The sequence below is a fragment of the Electrona antarctica genome, assembly GCF_951216825.1.
Source record: "Electrona antarctica genome assembly, chromosome: 2".
In the NCBI taxonomy this organism is placed as follows: domain Eukaryota; kingdom Metazoa; phylum Chordata; class Actinopteri; order Myctophiformes; family Myctophidae; genus Electrona; species Electrona antarctica.
Genome location: NC_136807.1, coordinates 21,813,361 through 21,825,931, shown reverse-complemented (window position 1 = coordinate 21,825,931; position 12,571 = coordinate 21,813,361). Strand labels below are relative to the sequence as shown.

The 12,571-nt window shown below is 45.3% G+C and overlaps 1 protein-coding gene across 1 annotated transcript in view; it reads right to left on the bottom strand.

The window, feature by feature from the left end:
• Positions 1 to 7,746, bottom strand: part of LOC306932493 (plasma membrane calcium-transporting ATPase 3-like) — a gene marked incomplete at its 5' end in the record, with an annotated part of 51,261 nt that extends 43,515 nt beyond the window's left edge. Inside the window, 3 exon segments of the mRNA XM_079514325.1 lie at positions 358 to 615; positions 1,882 to 2,079; positions 7,503 to 7,746. Coding sequence (XP_079370451.1) covers positions 358 to 615; positions 1,882 to 2,079; positions 7,503 to 7,746 — 700 coding nt within the window.
• Between the last annotated feature and the right edge of the window lie 4,825 nt (positions 7,747 to 12,571).

Here is a 12,571-nt window from a genome sequence, read left to right as displayed (position 1 = left end):
GGACTGAGGCCGATTCGATTCTAAAAACTTCAAATATTTATAGCAGCATTTTCTTTTAATACTGTATACTGTACACTACAGAACCCCAAGAGGGGTTCCTGTCCAGAAGGGTTAGAACACCAAAAGGTGTTCCGCCCAGAATGGGTTAAAAAGGTCTTAAAAGTCATTAAATTGTCACTTTAGAAATGTGCAGATAACCTGTATGCACTTCTCACTCACTGTTGAGTGAGAAAACAATGTTGCACATTAAGATAATCATCTGAGGGCCCCACAAAATAATTTGGGGGAGTCCCGACCCCCAATTTGGGAAACACTGCTATAGTAAACAGGACATCCGTTGGATCATCCGGTTCCTACCGTATTTGATTTGGGCCATGTCTCCCACCACCAGGTCAGCGACGGGGATCTGGATGACGTTTCCTTTGCGCACCACGGTGAACTTCTGCTCCTGCTCGATCCGGCTCTGCAGACCCCGGAACTGCTTCTCCTTGGACCAGTCATTGAACGCCGTGACCAGGACTACACACACCACCGAGAGCAAGATGGCTGCACCCTCAATCCAACCGGCCTCCGCCTCACCCTCGTCCTCGGCACCCGCTTCCGCCTGCCCACACGCTGGGGAGACAGACAGACAGACGGAAGGATGAATTTCAGCTCCTGTCTCTCTAACATTCTCTGCACTTCCCAGACAGTTGAAGACATAATAGAGGCTGCTTGAGATTCATTCTGCTTCTCCTCTATCCTCCCTCATTCATGTGGGTTCTACTTTTGAATAATTTTGTTTCAAACCTATGATCTAAACTTATTTTGTTGTTTTGGCAACATCGCTAGCCTATAGCACCCGAGGTTATTTTGGAATGCGACAACAAGTTGACATAAACAGTATTATGTATTAACTGTAAAATACATTTTCAAGGGTGTTTAGAGAAGTTGTCAAAAAACTTTTATATGGAATGGTTATTGTGAAAAATAGACCAGTGAAAGATGAATCATTAACTGTCAGGAGGAAACCACCTAAATCCATTTTTGAGGTTTATTATTATTTTCATAAATCAATGCTATTGAACACCCTTTACATCTGTGTGTTGGATAAAAAAAAAGAAAAGTATCAAAAAGTGCTTGGGACAAAACCTCTAACTCCATTGGACCCTCAAACTGTCTGCTAAAGCAGCTAACTCCACCACCTCTCCCCCTCTCATGCAAGTAATTGATAATAAGTCAAAATACCAACTTTGATGGGGCAGTATTGCATTGTTTTAAACTTTATAAGGTTTTCTTCATTTTCTGAAAAACATATTTTTCATTTTCCTGAAAAATGAACATTTTGGAGTTAGGTGGTTTCTTCCTGACAGCAGAGATATACAAATAGCTTAGTTTAACTAGTTGAATTGAAAAGGTGCTGTAAGGAAGGCAATGTTGGTCCCTGTCATTCCGTGTTGGACTGACAGGGACCAACATTGCCTTCCTTGGTCCTCCTAAAATAGATAGATTGAAATCTAGTGACTGGATTGCTATGGAATTTACCATGCAGAGGATGAACCCTATACTGATTTTGAGTGCCACCCATGACAAAAGAATCTCAGGGTGGATTACCATGAAACATGAATATTTCTAACGCCACACTCTTGCCAAAGTTTAAACAAAATGTCATTATAATCTAATAGCAGATTGCAGGATGGACCCTATACTGATTTTGGTGAACCTTTCCTCTACTGTCACCCTTCAGCAGAGGTTGTAAGGGTGTAAGGAGCAGCACAGCCTCAATGGGGGATGCTAGCGGGGCTTTTAGACTTTCCATTCAGTTGTTTGTGAAAGGAAAGCTGGTATCCAACCTCCTCCCCAAGGCTTTCCGTCCTGCTCCTCCTTCCCTTCTTCACTCACCCTCGCTCTCGTCCCCAGGAGGCTGGTAGAAGGAGAGGCCCAGGGAGATGATGGCAGCTATCTCCAGGATGATGAGCGTCACATCCTGCAGGGCCTCCCACACCAGCTCCATGAACGTCTTGGGCTGCTTTGGTGGAATGAAGTTCTGGCCAAACACCTGGACCCTACGTTCCAGATCTGCTGGGTCCCCACTCAGACCTGGGACGGACGGATGGGCGGACAGACGGACAGACGGACAGACGGACAGACAGACAGACAGACAGACAGACAGACAGACAGACAGACAGACAGACAGACAGACAGACAGACAGACAGACAGACAGACAGACAGACAGACAGACAGACAGACAGACAGTTATTATCACACACTGAGCAACACACTGACTCAATCACAGACATACCAAAGGCAGGCCAAAGTTCTAGTTTACCAGTATGAAGAAAATAAACATCCCTCACTATTTGTTTTACTTCAACAACCGGCTTAGTTCACTCTCACCTCAAGACCCCTCACCTTATCTACTTCCGTCTACCCTCACTCCCCCTTACCACCTCACCCCTGCGCTGAGTCAGTTTCCATGGAGATGACAATATAGGTCCTGGGCTTCCTTCCTGCCCCTGGGTGATTCTGCCCAGCAACAGGTGATGTCACTCCACCACAGCTCTGGACTTTGGAGCTGGATTTTACGATTGGTTGTGTGTGTGTGTGTGTGTGTGTGTGTGTGTGTGTGTGTGTGTGTGTGTGTGTGTGTGTGTGTGTGTGTGTGTGTGTGTGTGTGTGTGTGTGTGTGTGTGTGTGTGTGTGTGTGTGCGTGCGTGCGTGCGTGCGTGCGTGCGTGCGTGCGTGCGTGCGTGCGTGCGTGCGTGCGTGCGTGCGTGCGTGCGTGCACTGAGACATCATCCTAGGATGACTCCATGCTTGACTGCATGGAGTCATCCGTCATTGCCAGTGTTTCTGGGGACTTTGTGTGGCAATATGACAGCTTTGACAGGCTTCAGAAAGAGGAGAGAGACACAGAGAGAGAGAGAGAGAGAGAGAGAGAGAGAGAGACAGAGGTAGAAAGAGAACTGTCCCTACAGTATGTTAAGTAATGGGAGCTTGCTGCATCCTGCCTTCAGTACACTCTCCGTTGCCGTTCCTCTCCCTCCGTTTCTCTTCATCTGTCCCTCCATGCTCGCTGTGCTCCTTTTTCCACTATCTCTCACATTTTGCAACCCCCCCCCCCCCCCCCCCCATCTCTCTTTCTCTCTCGTTCTCCCTCTCTCAATCTCCCCTTGATGTGTCCTTGACAATGCGGCAAGCTGTTCTAGCTTTTCTTCACCCCCCCTCTCCACCACCACCACTCTCATCATCATTTCTCCTCCTCCTTTCTATCTCTCTTAAATGTGTGTATAATGGTCTTACACTGCAGTGCCGGGGTATCCATATCGGTGAACATGTGCACGCGCGTGTGTGTGGGATCTCATCCTCCGTATTGGTTTATCCAATTGATTGTCCACTCCGTTCTGCGTGTCATATTTCTGTTGTTGTTCAGTGTTAGTCCTGTTTACGCGAGTCAGGACTGCATGTTAGACCCCACTGTATACACAATACAGTATGTAGTTCTGTGTGGCGTTTTGAAATGATGTGTATAAAGGTTCAAGTTTTATTTTCATTAATCCATTCGAGTATGTAAATTCTTCCTAATCTGTATGGTAGAGTATGTTAACTAATCATTTTGGTAATGTCCTCAAACTTTGAGGGTGGAATTGGTGCCCAAAGGTGCCGAAAAATGCCCATGTATGGCACCGAAATCGCCGTTGCAATTGGCCGCTGTCATTGGCTGGAAGGTGTGCCATTCTGCACTGTGATTGGCTAACACCCGTTATATATAAGTGTCAGATGCGAATGAGAGAGAGAGAGCCGAGAGAGAGGTATATATGTCATATCTCCGAACGGGTATGGACTAGTACATACTACATATGGGGTGGTTGTATTTGGTCTCCATGCTCTTCTATTGAGACATTTAGATCCTGAGTCTGGTTTGACATGACTGGTTGACAAGTGGTATTGCCTGCCCGAAGGTCAAAATCACATTTCTCCTGCGAACAAGCAGGCAGGCTCTATTAGCTCAGAGGTCAAATGTCTGCACTTGTGCAGGATACGTGGGTTCGAATCGGGGGGTAGAACATGAAAGTTCTAACCCCCGGAGTAGCTGATCTACAAGCTCACAACATGTCGCAATGAGACGCAATGTCAGCTATTTTTGGCAAATGTTAACTGATTTTCTCAAATGTTTGCTTATAATGACATGCCCGGAATAAGGATGCTATAGGGTTCATGTGGTGAATTGATTAATCCAACTGGCTTATATGTGAGAACCTTGAATGAGGAATTTCATTGACAGAATTCCCAGGGCATAATCTGCAAGGCCTATTGCAAGCTGGAGCGCATGGAATTATCGAATAATTGGATGATCCATTTGGTTACAGGCCTATTTGGTTCCATCTGTACACTCTTTGTAATTAAATTAACACTGGGATCTTGCCAACGTTTCTACTTTTAATTTTGTTGCAACAAAATACTGTACACTATTTTGTAGTTTGTGAAAAATGAGACTGTTTACTGTGTGTGTATTTGTGGGGTGTTTGCCAACTGTGCAATGTAACAACGGGTGTGTGTGTGTGTGTGTGTGTGTGTGTGTGTGTGTGTGTGCGTGCGTGCGTGCGTGCGTGCGTGCGTGCGTGCGTGCGTGCGTGCGTGCGTGCGTGCGTGCGTGCGTGCGTGCGTGCGTGCGTGCGTGCGTGCGTGCGTGCGCAGCGTGTGTGCACCTGTGTCTGTGTCTGTGCGTGCGTGCGTGTAGGTGTGCATGCTTGGGCTGTGGAGGTCTGTATCAAATTAACAACACTCAACACAGACTTGCTGTAACCATATACCAATCAACTCTCTGTCTCTCAGTCTACCCATCCCCCTCTCTGCCTCCCCTGACTATAACCTGCATGCACAAAAGTCTCATACAGTATACTGTACATATGCATTATGGTCAAGTAGACACATTCAACCACACTATTTTTTCCCATTTTATGTACATACTGTATTTGTCATCAGTCTCTCTTTCTCTCTCTCTCTCCCCGCAGCCAACATCTCTCTTAGCTGTAGTGTTGCTAGGTTACACATTAGTTGACAAAGTGTGGTGAGTGATTATCACACCTCAGACCTGTGTGTTTGTTTGTGTGTGTGTGTGTGTGTGTGTGTGTGTGTGTGTGTGTGTGTGTGTGTGTGTGTGTGTGTGTGTGTGTGTGTGTGTGTGTGTGTGTGTGTGTGTGTGTGTGTGTGTGTGTGTGTGTGTGCGCGCTTACGTGTGTGCGTGTGTGTACGTGTGCATATGCATACATGCATGCTTGTGAAGTGTGAAACTTGTGTTTATCGACCAAATACTTAAGTATTTATGATTTGAATATGAAGCGATACATCATTATCAGACCTACATTTACCCTTCAACTTATTGTTTAAATGGCATAATGACTGCCTGGGAATCCATGGGTTTTGTAGCAATTGTTGAAATATTACTATATAGGCCTTAAATGTTCAATCATGTTGAATCATCATCATGTATACTTAATATTATTTCAGACCATCCATTTTCCAAAGCATACATTTATTCTTTATTTTTTTACATTTTGGAAAAAATAGTCAAGACATCTCAGGTGCCCCTGCCCACTCATCTGGTTGCCGTTTCGTCGGCTCGCACCCAGATAACTTGTATGTCTGTGATTGGCTAGATCCGGGTCATATAGCCTTCAGAGAGAAGCTTATCCCATAGTCTGGATGCATAATTACTCTGCAATTATATCATTCAAACATAGCTGTTGTGACCGATTTGAAGAATATATTTGAGAGAATTCAGGTCCATGGCCTGCTGTTACCTTTGAGGAAATATTGTCATGGGGCAAAGACGAACTGATTAACTTTTCATGCTGATTGGCCAAAAGGGGTCAGGCATGGCCTGCCACAAGACATGCATTACTTCTGAATTGCATTTGCTTGGCAGTGAGTCAGCCCATTTACATCTGGACAATTTGTGGAATGTCAACTGGCAATGACGTGTCGGTTGACTATTACGGCCATGCACACACGCAAGAATATACAGTATTAACATAAAGTAAATGAATGAATAAAATATTATACAATTTGCTATTTTAAAGCATAATCTTGAACCTTTTTCTAAAAGGGGGTATGGTATGGATGCATGTCACGGCTTGGCGGAGGACTGCACTCTGATTAACTCAGTTTAATTGGATTAAATTATAAACTTTGCACTCAAAAATGATCAGAGTCAAGTCCAACGTCATATAATAAATCAAGTACAAATAAGCCACACCCACAGCTGAGGGAAGTAGGGGTGCTGGGGGGGCTGGAGCTTCCCCTCCCCCCAGGCACTGCCCTAACCTCGGACAGGAGAGGAAAAATAATAATAATTTAATTCTGTTACTAGGCCTAATAAATATGCTGTATCACAGTATCGGTGCTTTATCCTGGTTAGTTGCCGTGTCAGTTTGTTCATATATAACTTGCGTGTGGAGAGGGAAAGTAAAAGCCACTTTTCCGCGTGTTAGCACGCGCACCCCCTCCTAAACGTTCAGCACCTCCTACTGTAAATATCTTCCCGTGGCTCTGGGCACCAAACACTTTTTACTGTAAATACCTTCCCGTGGCCCTGGGCACCAAACACTTTTTACTGTAAATACCTTCCCGTGGCTCTGGGCACCAAACACTTTTACTGTAAATACCTTCCCGTGGCTCTGGGCACCAAACACTTTTACTGTAAATACCTTCCCGTGGCTCTGGGCACCAAACACTTTTGACTGTAAATACCTTCCCGTGGCTCTGGGCACCAAACACTTTTTACTGTAAATACCTTCCCGTGGCCCTGGGCACCAAACACTTTTACTGTAAATACCTTCCTGTTAGCCTGGCTCCAGCCCTGAATCGCTAGCCACGGCCATTAAGAAAATATGTTCTGGCGATTCTTGAGATTCAGACTGAGTGTCAGGCTACCTTCCCGTGGCCCTGCAGGGTACCAAACACTTTTGACTGTAAATACCTTCCCGTGGCTCTGGGCACCAAACACTTTTGACTGTAAATACCTTCCCGTGGCCCTGGGCACCAAACACTTTTTACTGTAAATACCTTCCCGTGGCCCTGGGCACCAAACACTTTTACTGTAAATACCTTCCTGTTAGCCTGGCTCCAGCCCTGAATCGCTAGCCACGGCCATTAAGAAAATATGTTCTGGCGATTCTTGAGATTCAGACTGAGTGTCAGGCTACCTTCCCGTGGCCCTGCAGGGTACCAAACACTTTTGACTGTAAATACCTTCCTGTGGCCCTGGGTACCAAACACTTTTTACTGTAAATACCTTCCCGTGGCATCTGTCTGTTCATCCATCCATCCATCCATCCATCCATCCATCCATCCATCCATCCATCCATCCATCCATCATTCTACTTTATAACCTTCCCATCCATCCTCCAATCCGGCACTCAGTCAATCATCCATCCATGTAACCAACCACCCACCTGGTATCCTTCCACCCATCCATGTACCCACTCATCCATCCATTTAGTGTCTAGTGTCTACTCACCATCAATGGTATTGGACTGTATTCTCTGGCAGAGGCCCTCTGTGTCTCCATAGTTCTCCTGGATGGTCTGGATGGCATCTGGGCCTCGTAGCTCCATCAGCTCACGTAGCTCCATCACCGTGACCCCGAACTCTCCCCCTGTTTTTCCATTCCCATCCGCCCGCCCTCCACCTCCCCTTTTCCCCTTGGGGTAGAATTCCACCGCGCTGTTCGCCATCTCCCCCATAGTGGCTGTCGTTGACATGCTGACGGGATCTCTCTAGTTCACTCCTCCTCTCTCCTTGTAGTCCTATATGAAAGTCACTGTACCTGTGGTTTGGCTGGTGAAGGTTCTGCTTGTGTATCTCATCTGTTAAACGCACAGCCCGCGCGCTCTCGCTCACATGCAAACACACGTGCACACACACGCATACATGCACGCACGCACGCACGCACGCAAGCACGCGCGCGCACACACACACACACACACACACACACACACACACACACACACACACACACACACACACACACACACACACACACACACACACACACACACACACACACACACACACACACACACACACACACACTCTCTCTCTTCTCTCTGACTTTCTCACTCTTTTCACTCAAAAGTGAAGTGTGTGAGGTCTTGGGTGAACACTTTCTTCTCTGCAGTTGGGTGTGGGGATTTGGTCTTAATGTGTTTGCGTTCTTCTTCCACTATTCGTCTCCTCTTCGCCTCTCTGCCTCTATTTCTCCATCGGAGGAGGAGGGTGAGGGGGATGAAGGACAATGATGCAGAGTGGTTTGGAAGGGTGCCGTCTGGATGAATCCAGCTTTTCTTCTGTTTCAGCTTTTCCTCTCGCCGTCTCGCCGTCTCCTTTACTTCCTTTTGTTCACCCTCAGCGACTAGCACAAAGAGGGGAGAGGGAGGGAGGGAGGGGCAGCTGCTGAAACATCAGTCAGGTCAGGGGTCAGCGTTTTCTGTACCACAGGAAGCTGGAGAGAGAGGAAGACACACAAGACAGAAGGTGACCTTAAGGTAAGTGATGTTTTTGAGGGGAGCTAGCCACTCCAATGCCTGGCTTTTGAAATCTCATAGGGCAGCAGTTATAACAAACACTTCAAATAAGTGTTGAATAGCTCCATATTCTGATAGTACTCATTGATATTTGATATACCGTATAATGTCTATTCAGTAACAGAAGTCTCCCTGTCTCTTCTTGGCTCTTTCGTACGCAGAAAATGCATTTTCAGGTCGGGATACCTATTTTGTCCAATCAAAGAACTCGCACAGGATACAGATTAAAACAAGTGAAATTGGTTGTGATTACACAAATAAATGAGCAGATAACAAAACGTGTTTTAACCAAAAAAGATCACTTACACTACCTTTAAGCCAATTTATATTTCAATTCATGATAAATTAGCAATTTGATGACTATTACACACTGACCTATGAACCACACAGCCAACAGTAATTTGGAGCCAGTAAGTGGCTAAGTCATGAGGAGTTAGAAAAGGAGCAAATAAACATAGTTCAGTATATAACTCACGCATAGAATGAACCAATATTTGCGAGCGTAGGTCGCATTTACTATGAAAACCTGCATTTCCGTGTGTCACGACACACCTCCATATATGGTCACGCCTCGTGACATCACGCCTCCATCTCCATATATGGAGCTGACCTGTTCTAACATTCCATATGTTGATCCTTCCCCCTTCCTCTTTGATGTCTCCCTTTGGACTGATACCTGTCCATTCAAACTCTAGTCTAGATGGGCCTGCCCCAAAGTTATTAGTGCAGCCACGCCCAGCAGACGTTCTCAACAGGCCCGAAACGTAAGGCCCGGCCCTACCTGGGCCCTCATCAAACCCTGTTACACTCAAGACACTGCCCCCACTGCCATCCTTAGATCTCCATATATGGAGCTAACCGGTTCTGATTATGTTGATGTGACCTCATCAAACCCTCTACACTCAAGACACTGCCCTCACTGCCACCCTTAGATCTCCATATATGGAGCAGGACATTCCTTATGTTGATCTGACCTTATCAAACCCTGTACACTCAAGACACGCTCCATATATGGCCAGTTCAGAATTCATTCCATATGTTGATCTGACTCCCCATGCCAAAGCGCCAGCGCTCGCCCAGCAGTCTGCCGTCACCCAGGCGGATGGGTGCACGCGACCTACTGGTATATAGAGGGTATGCGCGTGACATCATCATCATACCCGGAGGTTATGCGGGAACGCCTACTGAGTGGCAAAACAACTTTCTAGCCTATACATCCAAACAGAAAAGTCCTATCTAATTGCATTAAACGACGTTAAACGATATTAAACTCACTTTGCAACTCACTTTGCACTTGATTTGCCACTCACTTTATGTATGCGCATACCCTCTATTATAGAATATGAATACAACTGTGGATATATTTTATATTGGTGTTCAGGCTCTGCTACATCTTTCTCCCTTGCCACGTCAGCATATGACGTATGGGACTTGCAGAACACTGTATAATGGAGTGAAATGAAATGAAAGTGTCCAGAATGAGAATGAGAGTGTCAGGCTGGAGTCCATTCAATTCAAATAAACATGACACCGAGTTGTATGCTGTGGTGGAAAAGACTGTCTCCCTTTCATTCGACCACGTTAAGACAACAATTCATTCCAAATTGGTAATTAGAGATGACTGTACCGTAACCTGACATCATAATGTAGGCCGAATCCATGCACTCTGGCATTTCATGGCAATGAAATGAAAATAAACCATCACAACTAATCGTATTCACTCGTCTCCCTCTTTTGCTTACCACCAGTTGTCTTCTGTCTTTCTTCTCTGTCCATTGATTTAGTGTATGTTGATGTTTAATGGACCACAATTCCCCCCCCCCTGGCTTTTTTGTGGTATACTTTTGGCATTGTGTTTGCTGTACTGCTGTACTGTTTCCAAGCTGCTAATGTCATGTTCTGGTGAGGACCCAAAAGCAGGACAGCCAGGCAGGTGGTGATCAAACCCATGGTGTTTTAATATAGGTGAACAGAACAGATAATACAATAATACAATCTTAATCACACAAAAATACCTTTAGTTACTCCACCGATATTGCCAAGAGAACCTCATAGACAAGATTTTTCCTTCCGGTGAAATAAAATCCCTTTCTGGCCAAAAACGTACATTTTATACGTGTGGTGGGGGGCTCAGAGTGCGTCCACTAAGGAAAGTATAGGCTTTGTAATGACACAACCTGTCTTTGTATTGGTGAGTAGAAAACTCACCATAGCCTTAATGCAACGGCAGCAAGGGCATTAGGGCTATGGACCAGAGCTACATAGGACCATGAAAACAGGTAACAATACATAGGAATGCAAGACCTAGAATCTACAACGAAAGACACAAAGGTCTGTGACTGTGACAGCTAATAAAGTATTCAATCAATCAACATCCCTCTTTACACAGTAAAATCCTGAGTGTTCATTTAACTGACAAATGTAACCAAATGCTGCACAGATATAAAGTGTACTGACTGTGTTAGTTCAAGCATGAGTCACTCTGCATTGCTTATTAAATCCCCTGTCTTTCCTACATACTGTATCTGTCTGTTAGGGATCCAGTATGTAGCCACCAGCATTTATGTGTCTATATAGGCCTATTCTAAAGGTGGATAGATAGCCTCTGTTAAAGGAGCATTCAGTGATTCGGGTGATTTGGAAAAAACCCTGGTCCGCCCGGTAGCAAGATGTGCACATGCACGCACTACAGTAGGGGGGGGGATGCGACAGGCCAACAGCACACACACCAAGGCCCGCCCCTGCTCGATAATGATTGGTGGAAGGCCCCTTTCTATCCTGATTGGATGAAGGCTGGGCCACCTAGCCAAAACAGGACTCTATAGTAGGGAGGATTATCACAACAAAACAAAAAATAAGTGATATTTGAATTAAGTGAGATCACTGAAAATACCTTTATAACAATTTGATGCTCGATAAGGTGTGGGTATTACAAGTGTATAGTGGACTTTCTGACTATAAGTCTATCTCTCTATATCTAATTATCTTTGCTGTCTACCTGGCTTAACCTTCAATGCATTCTTAGTTGTTTTAGTTTTTTTCTCTCACTCTCTCCTGAGTAACTCATTTTGACTGAAGTCCTTTTTTGCTTGGTCTCACTCTGTGCCACATGTCTGCTTCCTGCTACTGCAATCATTTATTTACTCAGCCAGTCGTGCATTTTCTGCTCCACCCCGGTCTCTCACTGACTGCCTCTGTCGGATTTCATAACGCTCAGCCAGAACACATTCTCCCATCACTTAAGTTCAGCCAGGGTTATACGTTGTCGTGCAACAATGTCTTGTGGCGAAAATAGTCAATCTCCATGAAGCTCACAACGCAGTGCAGACACGTGTTGTGAGCTTGTAGATCTTCTAATCTATTGTCTGTCGTACCACAGAGTATATTTGTGCTGATATCATTCTTCCCAGTTCCCAAGTATTGCAACTATATCTTCTGGTATCATCCGATTTCTCTCTCACTCTCTCGGTTTACTCAGGGCTTATTGGGCGTAATATGCTGTGCGTGTGTTTGCACTCTGCAGCATTACATAAACTACAAAACATGCCCACGGTTTCTTTTGCTCACACATTCTATCACACACACATGCTCTCAATTCTCATTCGCTCATTCACTTTTGTCACGACACGTAGGCCTCATTGTGATGCATGCATGCATGCATGCATCACAATGATGATACATGATGCAAATCTAAACATTCTACCCCAGTGATCAGCTTCACTCGCACACACAGAAGCAGGAATGCACACACGCAGGAATGGACACATGTGTGCATGCACGCACACACACACAAACATGCACAAACAAACACACATGAAAAAAAGAGTCAGACAGACAAAAGGTCAGCATTATCTTCAGTGGACTGCCCATCTGTCCTGAATAGCATGTGTTTCTCAGCATGTCATCCTTGAGGGGGTCAGAGCAATTTGAGCCTTTTAAAAGGGGAGTGAACAGTCCACTCTCTCAGGTCATTTCTATACAGAGGCAGCATGAAGGATGAGAT